Consider the following 18377-nt stretch of genomic DNA (forward strand, 5'->3'; position numbering starts at 1 on the left):
AATAAAAATTAAGTGATGATGACGAAAACTATAATTAAAATATATTGACATTTTCATTAACTAATAAAAACGAGATGGAAATGTGAGTGAGGGACGTTTTTGGAAAAGATCCAATCAGAATTAATCTTGGTGCGTGGTGCGGTAAAAGTAACGTACTGATCCACCTGGCGATGCGGGATGCGAGTACACGATATCACCTTGCATACATTGGGTGTCTGTCTGACTTAAACTATAATGAAATGGCAACAGCTGGGAGAAAAAGAAGAGAAGATATAAGCGTCAGTTTCACGTTTGATGTCAAGACAAACAAGACCGTGTGTAAACCGTGTGAAGCGGAAATCGCTGGTAAAAACACAACAAATCTAAAGCGACATGTGCAAGGGAATCATCCTGAAATTCACGCAAAGGTAAGCACAACGTTTTTGCTAATGCTATTTTGTCAGCTTATCCGAGTCGATGTGCTTTTGCCTAACTGAAACAGTAAAGCCTCTCACTCACCCGTACTAACCAGAGAAGCGACTCTGTTAGATCGTACATTAAAAGTGATTGACATGCTAAAGATAATAAATGGTATTTGTTGCTGTCCTCAAATTGAATCAGTTATGTAACAAAATGAAGAGTGCACGTTTGAAAAAAAATTTCAAAGATAGTAAGATAGTAAGATAGTAAGATAGTGATGTTACATTTGTGAACAAATCTGCCTTTTTAAGTTTTAGGCAGGCCTAAACGATCTCGTTCACTTAATGCATTGACTCATATTTGTCGTTCACTCATCTCCCTCCTCATCAAAGCTGCCAGACTTTCGGTTTCTTTCAAAATGCTGCAGAAGGCCTAGACAGAAGACCTCAACGACCAGCATGAGGGAGCAGATCAGAAAGTATAAGGAAGAGCTTTCACAGCAACCCATCACTGAAGAAACAGGAATAGACTTTTAGTTGGCAAAAAGTGACACTTTTTATCACAGGTTGAAACCTTTTGCTTTAGACCTGTTGGCTATGCCAGCTTCTCAAGCCTTTGCAAAAAGGGTTTTCAGTATCACAGGTGACCTCACTAGAGGTCGGCGCAATAAAGCAAGGGTCACATTGTGCTTTCCTTAAAATGAATCGAACCAAGTGCCACTGATAGCACTTCTTATAGCAACAATATGCACATTCTCATTGTATGTTTACAGGTCTGTTAGTTTAATTTGATATTGACCTCTACTGTCAATGCTGAAAATAAGATGAGTTGGTTTTTAGTTCCATGCATTGTTGGCATTGTAGCCTAGCAGTTTTTATTTTAATATTGAATTAGCACCAAAATAATATTTTGTTCTGTTTTGTTGAGGTGTAAGAAGGAAGGGACTGTTTCAATACATTTGCTGTTTAACATATTCCTTATGATATAAATAAAATGTTTATTATTAACAGAGAGCTGTTGATTCAGGTAATTTTTTCAGGTCATACAGTATTTGCAGTGGCATTACTGCCAAATACACTTTTTCTGTTTATTATTTTGGAGTTGCACTTTTGCTTTAAAGAATGAAGAATGTCATATGAAAGTTATAAACAATGCATATCTAATTTTTGGTCTATTATGTAAAGGCTACATTCAATATATTTATTGAGACTTGGTTTTATTTAATTTTAAGTTAGAATATTTTGAATATTACAATAGTTTAACAATAGTTAAATTACAATTTTTAATTTACAATAGTTAAATTACACTTAAATTAAAACCAATATATTTTAGTCAACTAAATCTACAGTAGATTTAGTCGACTAAAATCTTATGCTATTTAGTCCACTAAAACTAGACTAAAACTAAAACAAAGCAGATGACTAAAATAAAACTAAAACTAACTTAAAATCTGCTGTCAAAATTAACACCACAAAAGTCTTAATAAAGGTCTCCAGAACTCACATCGAGAACCCCTGGTGTAAAGTAAAAAGAAGTAGAAAGTCTGTATTTTTCACATATACATTACGGAACAGTGAAATTCTATTCTTCACGTATTCCAGCTTGTTAGGAAGTTGGAGTCAGAGTCAAGTCAAGTCAAGTGGAGTTTATTGTCATTTCAACCATATACAGCCAGTTAGTACATAGTGAAACGAAACAACGTTCCTCCAGGAACAAGGTGCTACATAGAACAGACACAGAACAACACAGAACTACAAGGGACTACATAAATTTATACATAAAGTGCACAAGTGCAAACATGTGCAAACAGCACAAGACAGTACAATGACTACTGGGATAGACAATGGGCACAGTAAGTCCCAGTGCAGCGCCGACCAGCACACAGTTCTATTAGAAAGTGAATCTAGTGACAGTAGTGCAAAGAGTACGATATAAGTAGCTGAAATAGTGTAAACATAAGAGTAGCAGCCTATGTACAGCATAATAAATATTGTAGCAGCATAATGTAATGTGCAAAAACTTGCAAAAAATTGCAAAGAAGATGGAGGATGCTCAGTTGTGTGTGCATATATGTATGTATGTGTGTGTGTGTGTGTGTGTGTGTGTGTGTGTGTTCTTTCAGTCCAGTGTTTAGGAGTCTGAAGGCTTGGGGGAAGAAACTATTGCACAATCTGGTCGGGAGGCCCGAATGCTTCAGTTAGCCACCGCACCTCCTCTCTGTATGCTGACTCGTCGTTCTTGCTGATGAGACCCACCACGGTCGTGTCATTGGCGAACTTGATGATGTGGTTCGAGCTGTGCATTGCTACACAGTTGTGAGTCAGCAGAGTGAACAGCAATGGACTGAGCACACAGCCCTGTGGGGCTCCAGTGCTCAGTGTGTGGTGTTGGAGATGCTGTTCCCGATCCGGACTGATTCTGAGGTCTCCCAGTCAGGAAGTCCAGGATCCAGTTGCAGAGGGAGGTGTTCAGCCCCAGCAGGTTCAGCTTTCTAATCAGGTGCTGAGGAATGATTGTGTTCAATGCTGAACTGAAGTCTATGAACAGCATTCGAACATATCTGCCTTTATCCTCCAGCTGGGTGAGGGCCAGATGGAGGGTGGTGGTGATGGCGTCATCTGTTGAGCAGTTGGGGCGGTAAGCGAATTGCAGGGGGTCCATTGAGGGGGCAGCAGGGTCTTGATGTGCCTCATGACGAGCCTCTCGAAGCACATCATGATGATGAGCGTGAGTGCAACAGGACAGTAGTGATTGAGGCAGGACACTGAAGACTTCTTTGGCACAGGAACGATGGTGGTGGCCTTGAAGCACGTCGGAATGATGGTGCTGCTCAGGGAGTATTGAAGATGTCCATGAAAACATCTGCCAACTGGTCTGCACATCCTCTGAGCACTCTGCCAGGAATGTTGTCTGGTCCAGCAGCCTTCTGCAGGGTGACTCTGTGTAGAGTCTTCCTCACGTCGGCTGTGGTTAGACACAGCACCTGGTGTAGCACCGAGTGTAGCTGTTCAGCACATCTGGAAGGGAGGCATCACTGTCACAGGCAGGTTATGTTCAATTCAATTCAATTTTATTTGTATAGCGCTTTTAACAATGGACATTGTCACAAAGCAGCTTTACAGAAATAAATGGATTCACAAAAATATATTGTAAATATTTTAATTTATCACTGTGAATTTATCCCTAATGAGCAAGCCAGTGGCGACGGTGGCAAGGAAAAACTCCCTGAGATGATATGAAGAAGAAACCTTGAGAGGAACCAGGCTCAAAAGGGAACCCATCCTCATCTGGGCGCAAAGGATAGTGCAATTATAAATAAATCCCTTCTATTATTGTGTACTATATGGACAAATAGTGCAATTGTGCAAATTCATCACAGTTTTCGCAAGAAGTCCGGTTGGTTAAAATCTATCCACTGTCCACTGATGGAGTCCTGAGTACGAAGCTGCTCGTGGCAACTGCAGCCCCAAAGCCACTAAAGCAATCGCAGTCCCAAGCCATTACAGTACAACAGTTATGTTGTCCTGTAGTTGGTGATGGCCTGGATGCCCTGCCACATGCGCCGCGTGTCTCCGCTTTGTGGATTCTCTGTGCATGCGTGCGCTTTGCCTCTCTGATGGCCCGGGACAGTTTGGCCCTTTCTGTTCTTAGGGCCACCTTGTCGCCTGCTCTGAAGGTGGAGACTCGGGTCCTCAGCAGCACACGCACCTCTGCAGTCATCCACAGCTTCTGGTTGGAGCGTGTGGTGATGATCTTGCAGACGGTGACGTCATCAAGGCACTTGCTGATATAGCTGGTCAATAATGTCACTTATTCCTCCAAGTTGGTGAAGTCGCCATCAGTTGCCGCTTCCCTGAACATGTGCCAGTCAGTGTGTTCAAAACAGTCCTGAAGAGCAGAGATGGCTCCTGCTGGCCAGGTTTTCACCTGCACAGGGTCAGTCATGATACAGTGCAACTCGAGCAGAAAGGGTCGAGGGCTCAACAGTGGTGATGCTGGGGCTTAAACACCCTCAATCAATAACCCCAAGCCTTAACCACTGAGTCACCAATGCAATACGAAATACTAAGTACTAAATATATTAAGTGAATACTCTTTCATCTTGTCTATTTGGGGCTAGATTTTTATCATTGAGGTTGGCATTAACCTGACAAGAGAAATGTCTATGCTACTGTGAATGTACCTGGACAGAATGAAGGAAATATCATAGTGTGCTATTTTTTATATATACTGCGTATAAAACTTTAGCAGCAGATCCTTTAATTCCTGTAAGTTGAGAGGTGGGGCTTCCATGGATCGGACTTGTTTGCCAGCATGTCCCACAGATGCTCGATCGGATTGAGATCTGAGGAATTTGGAGGCCAAGTCAACACCTTGAACTCTTTGTCATGTTCCTCAAACCATTCGTGAACAGTTTCTGCAGTGTGTCAGGGAGCATCATCCTGCTGAAAGAGGCCACTGCCATTAGGGAATACCGTTGCCATGAAGGGGTGTACCTGGTCTGCAACAATGTTTAGGTAGGTGGTACGTGTCAACGTGACATCCACACGAAGGCCAGGACCCAAGGTTTCCCAGCAGAACATTGCCCAGAGCATCACACTGCCTCTGCCAACTTGCCTTCTTCCCATAGTGCATCCTGGTGCCATCTCTTCCCCAGGTAAGCGACACACACACACCCGGCCTTCCACATGATGTAAAAGAAAACGTGATCAGACCAGGCCACCTTCTTCCATTGCTCCATGGTCCAGTTCTGATGCTCACGTGCCCATTGTAGGAGCTTTGGGTGGTGGACAGGGTCAGCATGGGCTCTCTGACCGCTCTGCAGCTACGCAGCTCCATACGCAGCAAGTTGCACTGCACTGTGTGTTCTGACTCCTTTCTATCAGAGCAGCATTAACTTTTTCAGCAGTTTGTGCTACAGTAGCTCTTCTGTGGGATCGGACCAGATGGGCCTTCACTCCCCACGCGCATGAGTGAGACTTGGGAGCCCATGATCCTGTCACCGGCTCACCGGTTGTCCTTCCTTGGACCACTTTTGGTAGGTACTAACCACTGCACACCGGGAACACCCCACAAGACCTGCTGCTTTGGAGATGCTCTGACCCAGTCATCTAGACATCACAATTTGGCCGTTGTCAAAGTTGCTTAGATCCTTACACTTGCCCATTTTTCCTGCTTCCAACACATCAGCTTCGAGAACTGACTGTTCACTTGCTGCCTAATATATCCCTCACCTTTACAGGTGCCACTGTAACGAGATAATCAGTTATTCACTTCATCTGTCAGTGGTTTTAATGCTATGCCTGATTAGTGTGTGTAATTCCTAAATGGTTAATGCAATATTTTTGTTAATCCCCTTGAATTAAAGCTGAAAGTCTACACTTCAGTTATATCTTGATTGCATCATTTCAAATCCATTGTGGTGGTGTACAGAGGCAAAATTACCAAAATTGTGTCACTGTCCAAATACTTATGGATCTGACTATTACATGTGTGTATATATATACTGTATATATATGAGCAGAGTAAAGACCCAGAGCAGCCCAGTCTGGCATCAGGGACACTAAGGGACTCCAGTTGGCTTCCAGTGAACATCCACATTTTTCATTATCTCCCACCATCTCTTAACACCATCAGTAGAGGAAGCATGTGCTGATATGAATTTGGAAAGATATTTTTGTTATGATAAACCTTCAATCATATACTAGTATATATATATATACTAACTCAAGTGATTAATCGAGAGCTGAAGTGTGGAGAAAAAAAAACATATTACTGTCCATAATAAAGCTTTATCCTAAAAAAACATCCTGAACATCATTACAATTCCATAAATAAATGCTTTTCTGATGGGTTATTCTGATTGTTTTTATGTGGTACAAAATTCCTAGAATATTCAGGCAAAGATATAGGTAAGTGCGTGGACAGAGTGCCTTCCCCCGCCTGGATTTTTTAAATTAATTATTTATATATATATATTTTTTTACATTTTGTAATGTTACAACCTAGAACTGAAATCAGCCAATCATGCTGCGACTTTGGGGGGAGGGGAGTTGGGGGTGTGTGGACAGGGGTCGGAGGGGTGCGAGGGGGTTGGTAGTTTAAATGTCAAAGGTAAATAAAAAAGACATGTCCCTATACAGGACTATATGAATGAGTTGTGTTAAAAATGCATGTAACCACACAGTTGATTAGTTCCAAAACTGATGTGATTATCAGCAAGCTCATGAATATATCAGTTTTATCAAGATAACTTCTTATACATTGATTATCAAAAAAGAGATACATCAAAAATATATATAAATAAGAAACCCTCACTGTACTCACATGTATCACAGTCCTCAGAATTTATTTCCCATATTTAATAAAAAGAAAGAGCGACTAACTAGGCAAGCTCACAAAAACACAAAAACATTCAGACATGATAGGTGGTTTTCACATTTGTGTGTGTGTGTGTTTTTTTTTTCTGGATTCGGGGCATTTAAGTCCTGACTTCAGTACTTTGGTAAAGTATGAACACTTTTCAAGCCCGGGAGTGGTCCAGAGATTGGATCCTTCATCCAAAGGCCGGTTTGGAGTTCACCCAAACCACCTGCAAGCTATCTGCGCTTGACACTGGGTTAGGGTTAATTTACTACCTGAGCACTTGGAAAAGGTTACACTCAAAATGAATTAAATTTGTAGGTACGGAAGTAAAATTGGACTATTGGTGTATTGTGCTCAATAGCCTCTTCTACTGCTTCCTTAAAAGGGCAGCTCATCCATTCAGTAGATTCTGCTTTTCCACAGAAGCAACCAAGAGGCCAGTTGTAACTCTCCGCATGATACTGCCACCACCATGTTTCACTGTGGGGCTGGTGTTCTCAGGATGATGGGCAATGTTGAATTTCCACCAAAAGTAGACTTCTGTGCCAAAGTTCAAAATGATATTTTTGGTCTTATCAGACCAGAGAAACTTTTGCTGAGTCTCCAACATGGCTTCGGGGCAAATTCCAAATGGGATTTCATTTTGAATTTTTTCAGTAATTGCTTTCTTCAATTCAATTTTCAATTTTATTGAGTGGCTGGCTGCCTTATGTCCCAGGGTGCCCTTATGTCTGTGTTAGCTTCTGGCTCTCTCCCTTTTAGTTATGCTGTCATAGCAAGAGAGAGAGAGATGGAGATATTGTTAGGTAAGCTTTTGTCCTCTAATGGTTAAGAACAATGTACTTTGCGTGCAGAGTGCAAGCAGGGACTCCGGCAAGACTAGCTATAACAGCATAACTAAAAGGGAGAGCCAGAAGCTAACACAGACATGAGGGAGTCCTGGGACATAAAGCAGCAGCCACTCCACCATCGACAAACCTGAGTGAACGTGTGAGAGTGGGGGGGCGACAGCATCCAAACATCCCAGTTCACCACAACACTCTATGCCTGTGAAACCCTCCAGACCTGCTCCTGTACCTAAGAAAAAACTATTCACAAAAGGCTTGACTAAACAAATATTTTTTCAGCCGAGACTTAAACACTGAGACTGTGTCTGAGCCCTGAACACAAAGTGGAAGGCTGTTCCATAACTGTGGGGCTTTGTAAGAGAAAGCTCTACCCCCAGCTGTAGCATGCACTATTCGAGGTACCAACAAAGAGCCTGCACCTTTTGATATATTTTGAAGTAGGCGTGGCGGATCATAAAAGACCAAAAGTTCGCTCAGGTACGAGACCATTTAGTGCTTTATAGGTCAATAGTAGTATTTTATAATCAATATGAAATGTGATTGGGAGCCAGTGCAGTGTGGATAAGATAGGGGTGATGTGCTCATATCTTCTGATTCTAGTAAGGACTCTTGCTGCTGCATTCTGGACTAACTGGAGCTTATTTATGCTCCTACTGGAAGATCCAGACAGTAAGGCACTACAATAATCCAACCTAGAGGTATCGTGTAGTGACAATATATTTCTTATTTTAGCAATATTTCTGAGATGAAAGAAAGCGATCTTAGGTATATTATCTACATGAGCTTCAAAAGAAAGACTAGACTCAATAATCACACCAAGGTCTTTTACTGCTGCAGATGATGAAACAGAAAGGCCATCCAGAGTTATTATGTAATCAGAAAGCTTACTTCTAACTGCATGTGGTCCTAGTACAAGTACTTCTGTCTTGTCAGAATTAAGTAAGAGAGAGTTATCATCCGGGTTTTAATGTCTTTTACACATTCCTCAACTTTATTAAGCTGGTGTCTGTCATCTGGCTTTGCTGAAACATACAACTGTGTGTCATCAGCGTAACAGTGGAAGCTAATACCATGTTTACAAATAATTTTACCCAGAGGTAGCATATATAAAGAAAAGAGCAGTGGGCCTAAAACAGAGCCTTGCGGGTCACCAAACTTTACCTTAGTATGAGAAGAGAAGTCACCATTTACGTTTACAAACTGATAACGATCAGTCAAATAAGACCTGAGCCAGGAAAGGGCTGTTCCCTTAATGCCTACTACATTTTCCAGTCTATTGAGGAGAATAGCATGATCAATGGTATCAAAAGCTGCACTAAGGTCAAGCAGCACAAGTAAGGAGACACAACCCTGATCAGAGGCCAGTAGTAGGTCATTTACCACTTTAACCAGCGCTGTCTCTGTGCTATGATGAGGCCTAAATACATTTCATGAATGTTATTCCTATGTAAGTATGAGCATAGCTGCTGAGCTACAACCTTTTCTAGGACCTTGGAAATAAAGGGGAGGTTTGATATTGGTCTATAGTTAGACAACTGACAGGGGTCAAGGTCAGGTTTTTTAATCAGGGGTTTGATAACTGCTAATTTAAAAGATTTAGGTACATAGCCAATGCTAAGGGAAGAATTGATTATCTTTAAAAGAGGTTTGATTGTTTCAGGAATTATCTGTTTGAAGAAACAAGTAGGTAAAGGATCTAGTATACAGGTTGATGATTTTGATGATGAAATTAGAGAAATTAGTTCAGTCTCTTCAAGGGGAGTAAAACATTGTATTTACTAATTGTAATTGTTGATCTGATATTATTATATTATCATCTACAGGGTTACTTATAAAACTGTCTGGTTTTAAATTAATAGTCTAAATATTTGGCCTGATATTTTCAATTTTACCATTGAAAAAATTCATGAAGTCATCACTGCTATATAGTGATTGTGTGCGTGTTTCTATTGTGGTCTTATTCCTAGTTATTTTGCTACAGTATTAAATAAGAATCTAGGATTATTTCTGTTATCTTCAATTAGGGTGGAGAGATACACTGATCTAGCAGCACTAAGAGCTCTCCTATAGCTCAAAAGGCTCTCCTTCCATGCTATTTGAAATACTATCGATTTAGTTTGATGCCATTTAGGTTCTAGTTTTCGAGTGGTCTGTTTTAAAGTTCGTGTGTGATCGCTATACCAGGGTGCTAGCCTTTTCTCCCTAATTATTTTTCTTTTTAGTGGAGCTACCTTATCTAGCAAGTTGCAGAACGTTGATTCTAAGCATTCAGTTGCCTGGTTCTTCTTGCCATTCTTCCATAAAGTCCAGCTTTATGGCATGTCTGGGCTGTGGTTGTCCTGTGAACATCTCCCATCTGAGTTGTGGATCTCTCCAGCTCCTTCAAAGTCACCTTCGGCCTCTTGGTTGCTTCTGTGACACATGCCGTCCTTACCCACTCATTGAGTTTCACAACCCAGAGTGCCATATTCTTTCCATTTCATATTTTATTCTATTTTATATTATACACACACACACACACATATATATATATATATACACACACACACACAAACACACACATGTACATACATATACATTTATAATGGGGTGGTCTACCTTTTAAAGAACAAACATACCAGGTGAACATCAGATTGTTTTTAAACATTTTTTATTTTAAGTAAATGTTCTAGCAAATTTCCCAACTTTCTGCGGTAATTTCATGTTTTGCTGTTGCTCTTTTCAGTTGTAAAGGAAAACATTGTCTGCAGCAGAAAGCACACACCTTGACAAAGAACACCATGATACTGAATTCTACAATTATCAGACCATAATTATCATCATCATCATGTTGTTCCAGTCCTAATTTACACGTGTCAACAATAAAAAGATTAACGCACTGTATGAATTACACAGACCACTGAATGCTTATATCTATAACTTAGCAATTCATTAAGGTCACACACAAAAACAAACTGACACCAAACTGAAAAAAAGAGAGGTTCTTCTTTTTTATTTAATTTTCTTGCTCCTGTTTTCCAGGTAAGATACATAGCCTTATTTAACTTTTTTTTCATCTATTTTCCTCACTTATTTAAAGAATGAAACTGGATTCCTAAAACACACAAAGACTGTATTTTCGTCGTTTCTTGAAAGGAGAGCAGGAGAGGTGCAGGGATTTTTATTCACAGACAGACATACAGACAGAGAGGGAGGGACGTTAGGTCAGGGCAGGACGGTGGGTAGTCATTTGGATGGTATCGAGAGAATGTTGCTTGTCATTTAGGAGGGAAAAACAGATAGCACTCAGAGCCTGAACAAAAAAGTGACAAAAGAAAACACAGTGGCAGAGAGAAAAGGCAGAGAGTGAGAGACAGCAGGGTGGGAAGAGTATCAGAGAAGAGAAACAGACCAGAGATGAAGGTACTGTTAATTTCTTAGATGACTGAAAGGCAGTAGCTGTTGTTTCATTACACTTATGTTTCAGCAGGGGGTAACAAGAAGGATGCAGGGAGGGAGAAGAGTGGTTAAAAGAGAGAGTGAAGGGGGACAAACAGGGGGTCTGAGGAGGAAAAATAAGTGGCAGTGTGTGCAAAGGACATTCGCGTCCTCAGTTGGTCACGACTTATATTACGACAAGAATCAGCAGTGTCACTAGTATTCAGTACAACATTGACAGTGTTGAAAGATATCAATAAACAGCATGGAGAAGAGATTGGCAAAAAATCAGCTGTAGTGTTTTGGTCACAGTAGAAAACCAAAAAATGTGAACGAAGAGAAAGGAGTCCAACCTCGTTCTCTCTATCACTGTTGGTTCGCATATCTTATTAGCATCTGTATTTTATTTTTTTTTATTTCTTGAAAGAAGGTAATAGGACAGGGTGTTATTATGGTCTGGTTTTGCTTATTCTATTTTAGGTTGTTATTTAGAGAGAGAGAGAGAAGGGGGGAGAGAGAGAGAGAGAGAAAGAAGCTGTGCAGGCAAATAGGGACAGAATGAAAAGTAAAGGAAAAAGTGATGATTTAATAGTAGGTCTCCTTTTCAACCCAACCTGTAGAACACAGACAGACAGAAAGAGTGAGGGGAAACAAGAGGTTTACTACATTTATATCAGTGCACATCATTGTGTGTGCTTGTGTGTGTGTCTGTGTATGTGTGCGCGTGTGTGAGCATGTGTGTGTGTGTGTGTGTGTGTGCACATGATTGTGAGCACGTGTGTGTATGGGCGCATGTGTGTGTATGTGTTGTGTGTGTGTGTTCCATACCTCCCGGGTTTCTGCGCAAGATGAGTTTTCGAATTTCATCATAAACAAAGATGAGGAAGCTGTACGGAAATGCACAGAACCACCAACTGGGCCTGAGGAACAGAGAGAGAGAGAGAGAGAGAGAGAGAGAGAGTGTAAGAGCATGATCATGAATCTGCAAAATAATGCAATAAGATAAAATATTCATCTTCATGTCTGAGTCCATTTTGCGATACCCTTCTTTACCAATAGAGGGAAATAGTGATCCACAAATTCAGTGCAGGGTGAGTGTTTCCAGAAATCACTGAAAGATCGTTATTAACCTGTGTGTGTGTGTGTGTGTGTGTGTGTGTGTGTGTGTGTGTGTGTGTGTCACTAACTTCAGTGGGTACATTCTAAGGGCCACGTCCATGCCTGGGCAATAAGAAAGGAAGGCAGCCAAAGCTGTCTCCTCAAAAAGTCCGAAGATCAGAATCTTATTCCTGCAGAGTGAGAGGGAAAAACATGACATTAAACTGTTGTGAAATATGCTGAATACTCTTCTTGTTTCAGTAAAAGTACATGAGCAGAAATGGTACTGAGGTCACTAAGCAGGAGAAGAATGGGGTGTGTTAGCGTTAGACTGAGATCTCCTTCCTTCTCATTTATTGCTTTAGACAATTACACGAAACGCAAATGAGACTTTGCTGCATCCTGCACAACCGAAACAGTCTGCTTGAAACATTAAAATAAGAAATGTTCTGAATAGTTAAGGTTAAAATGAGGGATTGTTTAGTGCCTTACTGGATGGATAACGGAAGCAACATGGCAACCAGCAAAACCAGCTGTTACTGTACATTATCACACTGATCAATCAGCTAATCTAGTACCAGACCATCACTAACCAAACTTAAACCAGCACGCTTTAGCAATCATGATGGTCTAAACTGTGTTTCTTCAGCAGAAAACTCATATAAATTGCAATATATTTTCTTTTGGTTTTTGCTTTTCTATTAAATCAGAAAAATGTAATTAACACAACAAGAAAAGTTAAGCCCATAGATGTGACATCCTGTTAAAAAAAATCTAAATCTGAGACTTACAGTACATTTGATGCAAAAAAAAAAGTGACGTAGAGGTGCAGGCAAAAGGACTGATATCAAAATTAGATGAAAGGAGGACAGACTGGAGGAAAGGAGAGGAGGCACTGACTTCATGCCCTGCTGGAACACAGAGTTGCGACGGGTCTTGCAGATTATGACATCGGCCCACTGCACCACCACGATGCTCACGAAGAAAGCTGTATGACAGGTGAACTCCACGATTTTCCTCTGCTCATAGGTCTGAGAGAGAGAGAGAGAAAATGGATGGCCGAATGAGCAAAAGATAAATGCTAAAATGCTAACATGCAGCAGTCGGCACACTGGAGACAAGAGACTCCGATGCTCAGGTCTGTAACAAGCAGAGTAGTTCTGTAATTTCATTGGACCGCAAGTCTCTCAGGATAAGTGAAATCTATTGTTTATTAATGACCAAATCCAATAAATCAACACCTGGCAAGGGGAGATCTAAGAGCTCAGTTTCTGAAAGGCAAACATCTTAAACTACTTTTTAAAAAAAGGGCAAATGGCTAACTTTTCTCTATCGGTTAATAATATATATGAAAATACGAGATGAATCGCCTCCCTTAGTGACTCAATAAGCAGCATTATATTACTCAGTACAGGAGAATCCTGTATTATACGGGACGTGTAGCAACACTAGCAAGCACAGCCATCCTGTATATAAACCAGCCTAATAGCCATGCTATTCGTTGTTGTTAAGAACTAGTGAAATTGTTTTAACTATGAAAGAGGACTACTGATGTCAACTCCAATTAAAGAAATTATTTCGATACGCTCCAGCATTTTGCTTATTTGGGACTCCTATCAAACAATGTTAGTATAATGATAGCACATTTGTAAGGTATATTTTTTTATCTTATATGGATTTTTTAAATCTTCCCTATATGTTAAAACACTTTAGGTACTTTTATCATCTATACACCAATCAGCCATAACATTAAAACCACCTGCCTAATATCGTGTAGGTTCCTTGTGCCAGTAAAACAGCTCTGACCCGTTGAGGCATGGACTCCACAAGACTTCTGAAGGTGTGTGTGGTTTCTGGCACCAAGATGTTAGCAGCAGATCCTTTAAGTCCTGTAAGTTGCGAGTTGGGGCCACCATGGATCGGACTTGATGGCCAGCACGTCCCACAGATGCTCGATCGGATTGAGATTTGGGGAATTTGGAGGCCAAGTCAACACCTTGAGCTCTTTGTCATGTTTCTCAAATCGTTCCTGAACAGTTTCTGCAGTGTGTCAGGGAGCATCATCCTGCTGAAAGAGGCCACTGCCATTAGGGAATACCGTTGCCATGAAGGGGTGTAACCTGGTCTGCAGCAATGTTTAGGTAGGTGGTACGTGTCAAAGTAACATCCACATGAAGGCCAAGACCTGAGGTTTCCCAGCAGAACATTGCCCAGACCATCACACTGCCTCCGCCAGCTTGCCTTCTTCCCATAGTGCATCCTGGTGCCATCTCTTCCCCAGGTAAGCGACACACACGCACCCGGCCTTCCACATGATGTAAAAGAAAACGTGATTCATCAGACCAGGCCACCTTCTTCCATTGCTCCATGGTCCGGTTCTGATGCTCACGTGCCCATTGTAGGTGCTTTTGGCAGTGGACAGGGTCAGCATGGGCTCTCTGACCGCTCTGCAGCTACGCAGCTCCATACGCAGCAAGCTGCACTGCACTGTGTGTTCTGCCTCCTTTCTATCAGAGCAGCTTTAACTTTTTCAGCAGTTTGTGCTACAGTAGCTCTTCTGTGGGATCGGACCAGACGGACCTTCACTCCACACACACATCAGTGAGCCCTGGGAGCCCATGACCCTGTCACCGGTTCACCGGTTGTTCTTCCTTGGACCACTTTTGGTAGGTACTAACCACTGCACACTGTGAACACCCCACAAGGCCTGCTGTTGTAAAGATGCTCTGACCCAGTCGTCTAGACATCACAATTTGGCCATAGACAAAGTCGCTCAGATCCTTACGCTTGCCCATTTTTCCTGCTTCCAACACATCAACTTCGAGAACTGACTGTTCACTTGCTGCCTAATAAATCCCTCACCTTTACAGGTGCCATTGTAATGAGATAATCAACGTTATTCACTTCACCTGTCAGTGGTTTTAATGTTATGGCTGATCGGTGCATATGAACACCCTGCACACTTGAATGTGATACCAGTCTAATGTTAATGTTAATCCTAATGGGCCACCATACATCCTGGAGGTGGAGCTTTGAGTTTTGAGAACATTGGCAGGAATAGGGGCAGGCTCAAGGAGTGAAAAAAATAATTCAGATGGTGACCTCACCTACTTAGCTACTGTTAGTGACCTAATCCTGACAAATTTCGACTAATCTTGACTAAAGCACCTTTAAAAATATTTCAGTAAAATGCTAACACATGTATGCACATTGCGTTTATAAGAGACTGAATTAGTAACGACCTCTGAATTAGTGAATTAATAAAGACCTCTGTGGATTATGTGTGCTTTACAGTTTTATATTCAGGTTTTGCACACTTCACTGTGTTACAGATTTAATTTAAAATTGGTTCAATACTTTTTTCTGCCATTAATCTACACACAATAATCTTTAATGACAATGCAAAACATCCAAACCCATGGCTAAGGCACTTCAAAAAGTGACGAGGTCTGAATATGTTGAATAATTCCATAACGCAGCATTAGTTTTAGTTTAACTAACGAAATAAAAACAGATGCTAATAGAGTCAGACTTTCAGACCTTTTAATATGCAATATTTGTCCTGTAAATGAAAAAATAGGCTACTTGTCTCAAATGACAGTGAAATCTTTACGAGTGCAGTGTGGCACAGTTCAGTACTCTTCAGTGTTATATCAGTAACTAACCCATTGCTGGCCGTAGCTGTCCTCCAGGTCATTGTTGGACCGATCATCCCAGTTAAGCCGAATGCCCACCAGCAGGGAGGGCAAGAAACCATTCTCAGCCATGATCACAAAGTAGGCAAAGAAACCTCCTAGAGCCTGAATCATCCCTACACAGGTGAGAGAGAATGTTGGATCAGTACAAATGTCAGTGCTAGTGATCTCCTGCATCAGTTATAAATTATTCCAAGAGAAGAGTGCAGGACCTTCTTCCCACCCAGTCAGAGTGCAGCTAACTGTGGCATGGACATCTAACATATTTCATTAATATAAAAAAAGGACATCACTTGGATGAGGACATGTTTTTTTAAAAAAAGAAAAAAAATTTTTTGGGCAACTTGATATGTTTAAAAGCAATTGCTTATTTAATCATCACCCTTGACTGTGTAGACTTTCCAATGGCAGAGGCAGGATTAGACCACTAGTTAATTTAATAACAGGCTTAAGCTGTGGCTCAGGGTGTGTAGCGTAGTGTAGTTGTGTTCTAACCAATCTGTCCATAGGCAATGCTGATGAGACGCTCATTAACCAGCTTGTCTCTCAGAGGATTACGGGGCTGGCGCTTCATGATGTCGCTCTCTGCTGCTTCATAGGCCAAGGAGATGGCAGGCACCTGGAAGAGCAGACAGACTGATAACAGTGTCAGGTGTGAAGTAAGGGAAGTGACGTCTGGTCTAGAATTCCTTTAGGAAATCTAAATGTTTTGGTGTGTATGTAACGATCTGACTGTGTGTGTGTGTGTGTGTGAGTGCATATTTGCTCCAATACTGCAGTATTTTCAGTATTCTGTATTTGCATGTGTGTGTCATCACTGTGCATGTGTGTGTCTTACCATGTCAGTACCCAGGTCGATGCACAGAATGGTGATGGTCCCAAGAGGAAGAGGAATGTTAACCAGGATGAAGAACAGAAAGGGAGTGATTTCAGGAATGTTGCTTGTCAAGGTGTAAGCGATTGATTTCTTTAGGTTATCAAAGATCAGACGCCCTGTACACACGAAACAAATAAAAACACAAACACATTCATTAGTACATTTTGAGGATCTATTAAAACTGTAACAACACCTATCTCCCTCCTCTCCGTTCTTTCTCTCTCACCCTCTTCCACGCCTGTGACAATGGAGGCAAAGTTGTCATCTAGCAGGATCATGTCAGCTGCCTGCTTCGAAACATCTGAGCCTGAGATTCCCATGGCCACGCCGATGTCTGCTTTCTTCAAAGCCGGGGAGTCATTTACGCCATCACCAGTCACAGCCACAATGGCACCCTGAGATATACAGAGACATGTTAATATTCATCTCAATTTATTTGTATAGCACTTTTTAACAATGGACATGAGAGATGTACATTACAGAGATAAACCTGGCCTAAGAAAAAAATGTTAATTAAAGAACTCTTTAATATGGGAATGTTAATGAGACCAAAGAGGACTGAAAGTAGTTTAGAAAATAGTTACTAAGTTTCTTTGTTCATACTTTATTAACTAAAAGCCAGTATGAGAATAGCAGAGTATACTGTAATAATAGATTAATGGTGAGGGTTAAGATTAGAATAAGGGGTTATATAGGTAGCTCTCACAATTGACCTATGTGTGTGTTTGTGTGTGTACCTGTCTCTGGCAGCCCTCTACAATGATAAGCTTCTGCTGTGGGGAGGTCCTGGCAAAGACAATCTCGGTATGGTTCTTCAGAACTTCATCCATCTGCTCCTGGGTCAGATCTTTCAGATCCGAGCCATGGATCACACATGCTTTTGCATCCCTGATAAACAGCAAAGCACAAAACAACGATCTCTTACACTGACTTTGATTATGTTTTTCCTGCTCCAAACACATCCGACATCCACCTTATTAATATGACAAGGTTTCACAACATTGCTATCTATGGACACTGTAAATAGTGAAGAACCTGTCTGTGTGTGGGCTCAATTTTGCATGTAGAGATAATAGTGTCAAGTAGTTATTTAGTAAGTTGACTAGAAACAAGCAGTGTAAATCAACTCTGTAAATGTATGACAGTGAATTTAATTTCCTATTATTTATACCTTTCATGAAATTAGCAAAATAGTATATAATAATAATAATAATAATAATAATATGCAGATTTGATCACTAACATGAGATTGCTCTTAAGTTTCCTTCTTGTGACGCTTCTAAACAGCGGCTTGTTTTTATGAAATTGTTAACAGTTTGTTTTGAATCTTGAAATCCACAAGAATCAACTAAATTTTGAAATTCTAAAACTCTGGGCTCTTTCTGCCTCCTTCACCATCCTCTTTAACGTGTGAGGGGACAGTGTGCTCATGGGTCCAAATCTCGGAAAATTTACTGCTTCAGACACGTGAAACATTTTGTTATGGCCCTAATAGTGTTCAATGGTATTTTGGCCTAGTGCTTAATGGATTTTCTCTGTGCTTTTTGAGCTTTAGTATTTTATTACCAGGTGAAGTTTTAGAAGCCACTGATTGATAGGTAACATTAAGTGTGGGCTGGTGCCACCCCAGGCCTCCCCTAGGACATGCCCCTATGAATAGAAGCAGGTTTTTGGAGC

At 41.0% G+C, this 18377-nt stretch overlaps 1 protein-coding gene across 1 annotated transcript in view; it reads right to left on the bottom strand.

Annotated features, from left to right (window-relative positions):
* Positions 1-10246: 10246 nt before the first annotated feature.
* atp1a3a (ATPase Na+/K+ transporting subunit alpha 3a) overlaps positions 10247-18377 on the bottom strand; it is a 42247-nt gene continuing 34116 nt past the window's right edge. Inside the window, exons 13-21 of the mRNA XM_026927874.3 lie at positions 17438-17588; positions 16927-17095; positions 16662-16816; positions 16319-16442; positions 15794-15939; positions 13029-13159; positions 12218-12319; positions 11859-11950; positions 10247-11644 (exon numbers count right to left, since the gene is read on the bottom strand). Of these exons, the coding sequence (XP_026783675.1) occupies positions 11616-11644; positions 11859-11950; positions 12218-12319; positions 13029-13159; positions 15794-15939; positions 16319-16442; positions 16662-16816; positions 16927-17095; positions 17438-17588 (1099 nt within the window). The 3' untranslated portion in view covers positions 10247-11615. The remainder of the gene's footprint in view (positions 11645-11858; positions 11951-12217; positions 12320-13028; positions 13160-15793; positions 15940-16318; positions 16443-16661; positions 16817-16926; positions 17096-17437; positions 17589-18377) is intronic.

Source organism: Pangasianodon hypophthalmus, chromosome 29 (genome assembly GCF_027358585.1).
Source record: "Pangasianodon hypophthalmus isolate fPanHyp1 chromosome 29, fPanHyp1.pri, whole genome shotgun sequence".
Classification (NCBI taxonomy): Eukaryota; Metazoa; Chordata; class Actinopteri; order Siluriformes; family Pangasiidae; genus Pangasianodon; species Pangasianodon hypophthalmus.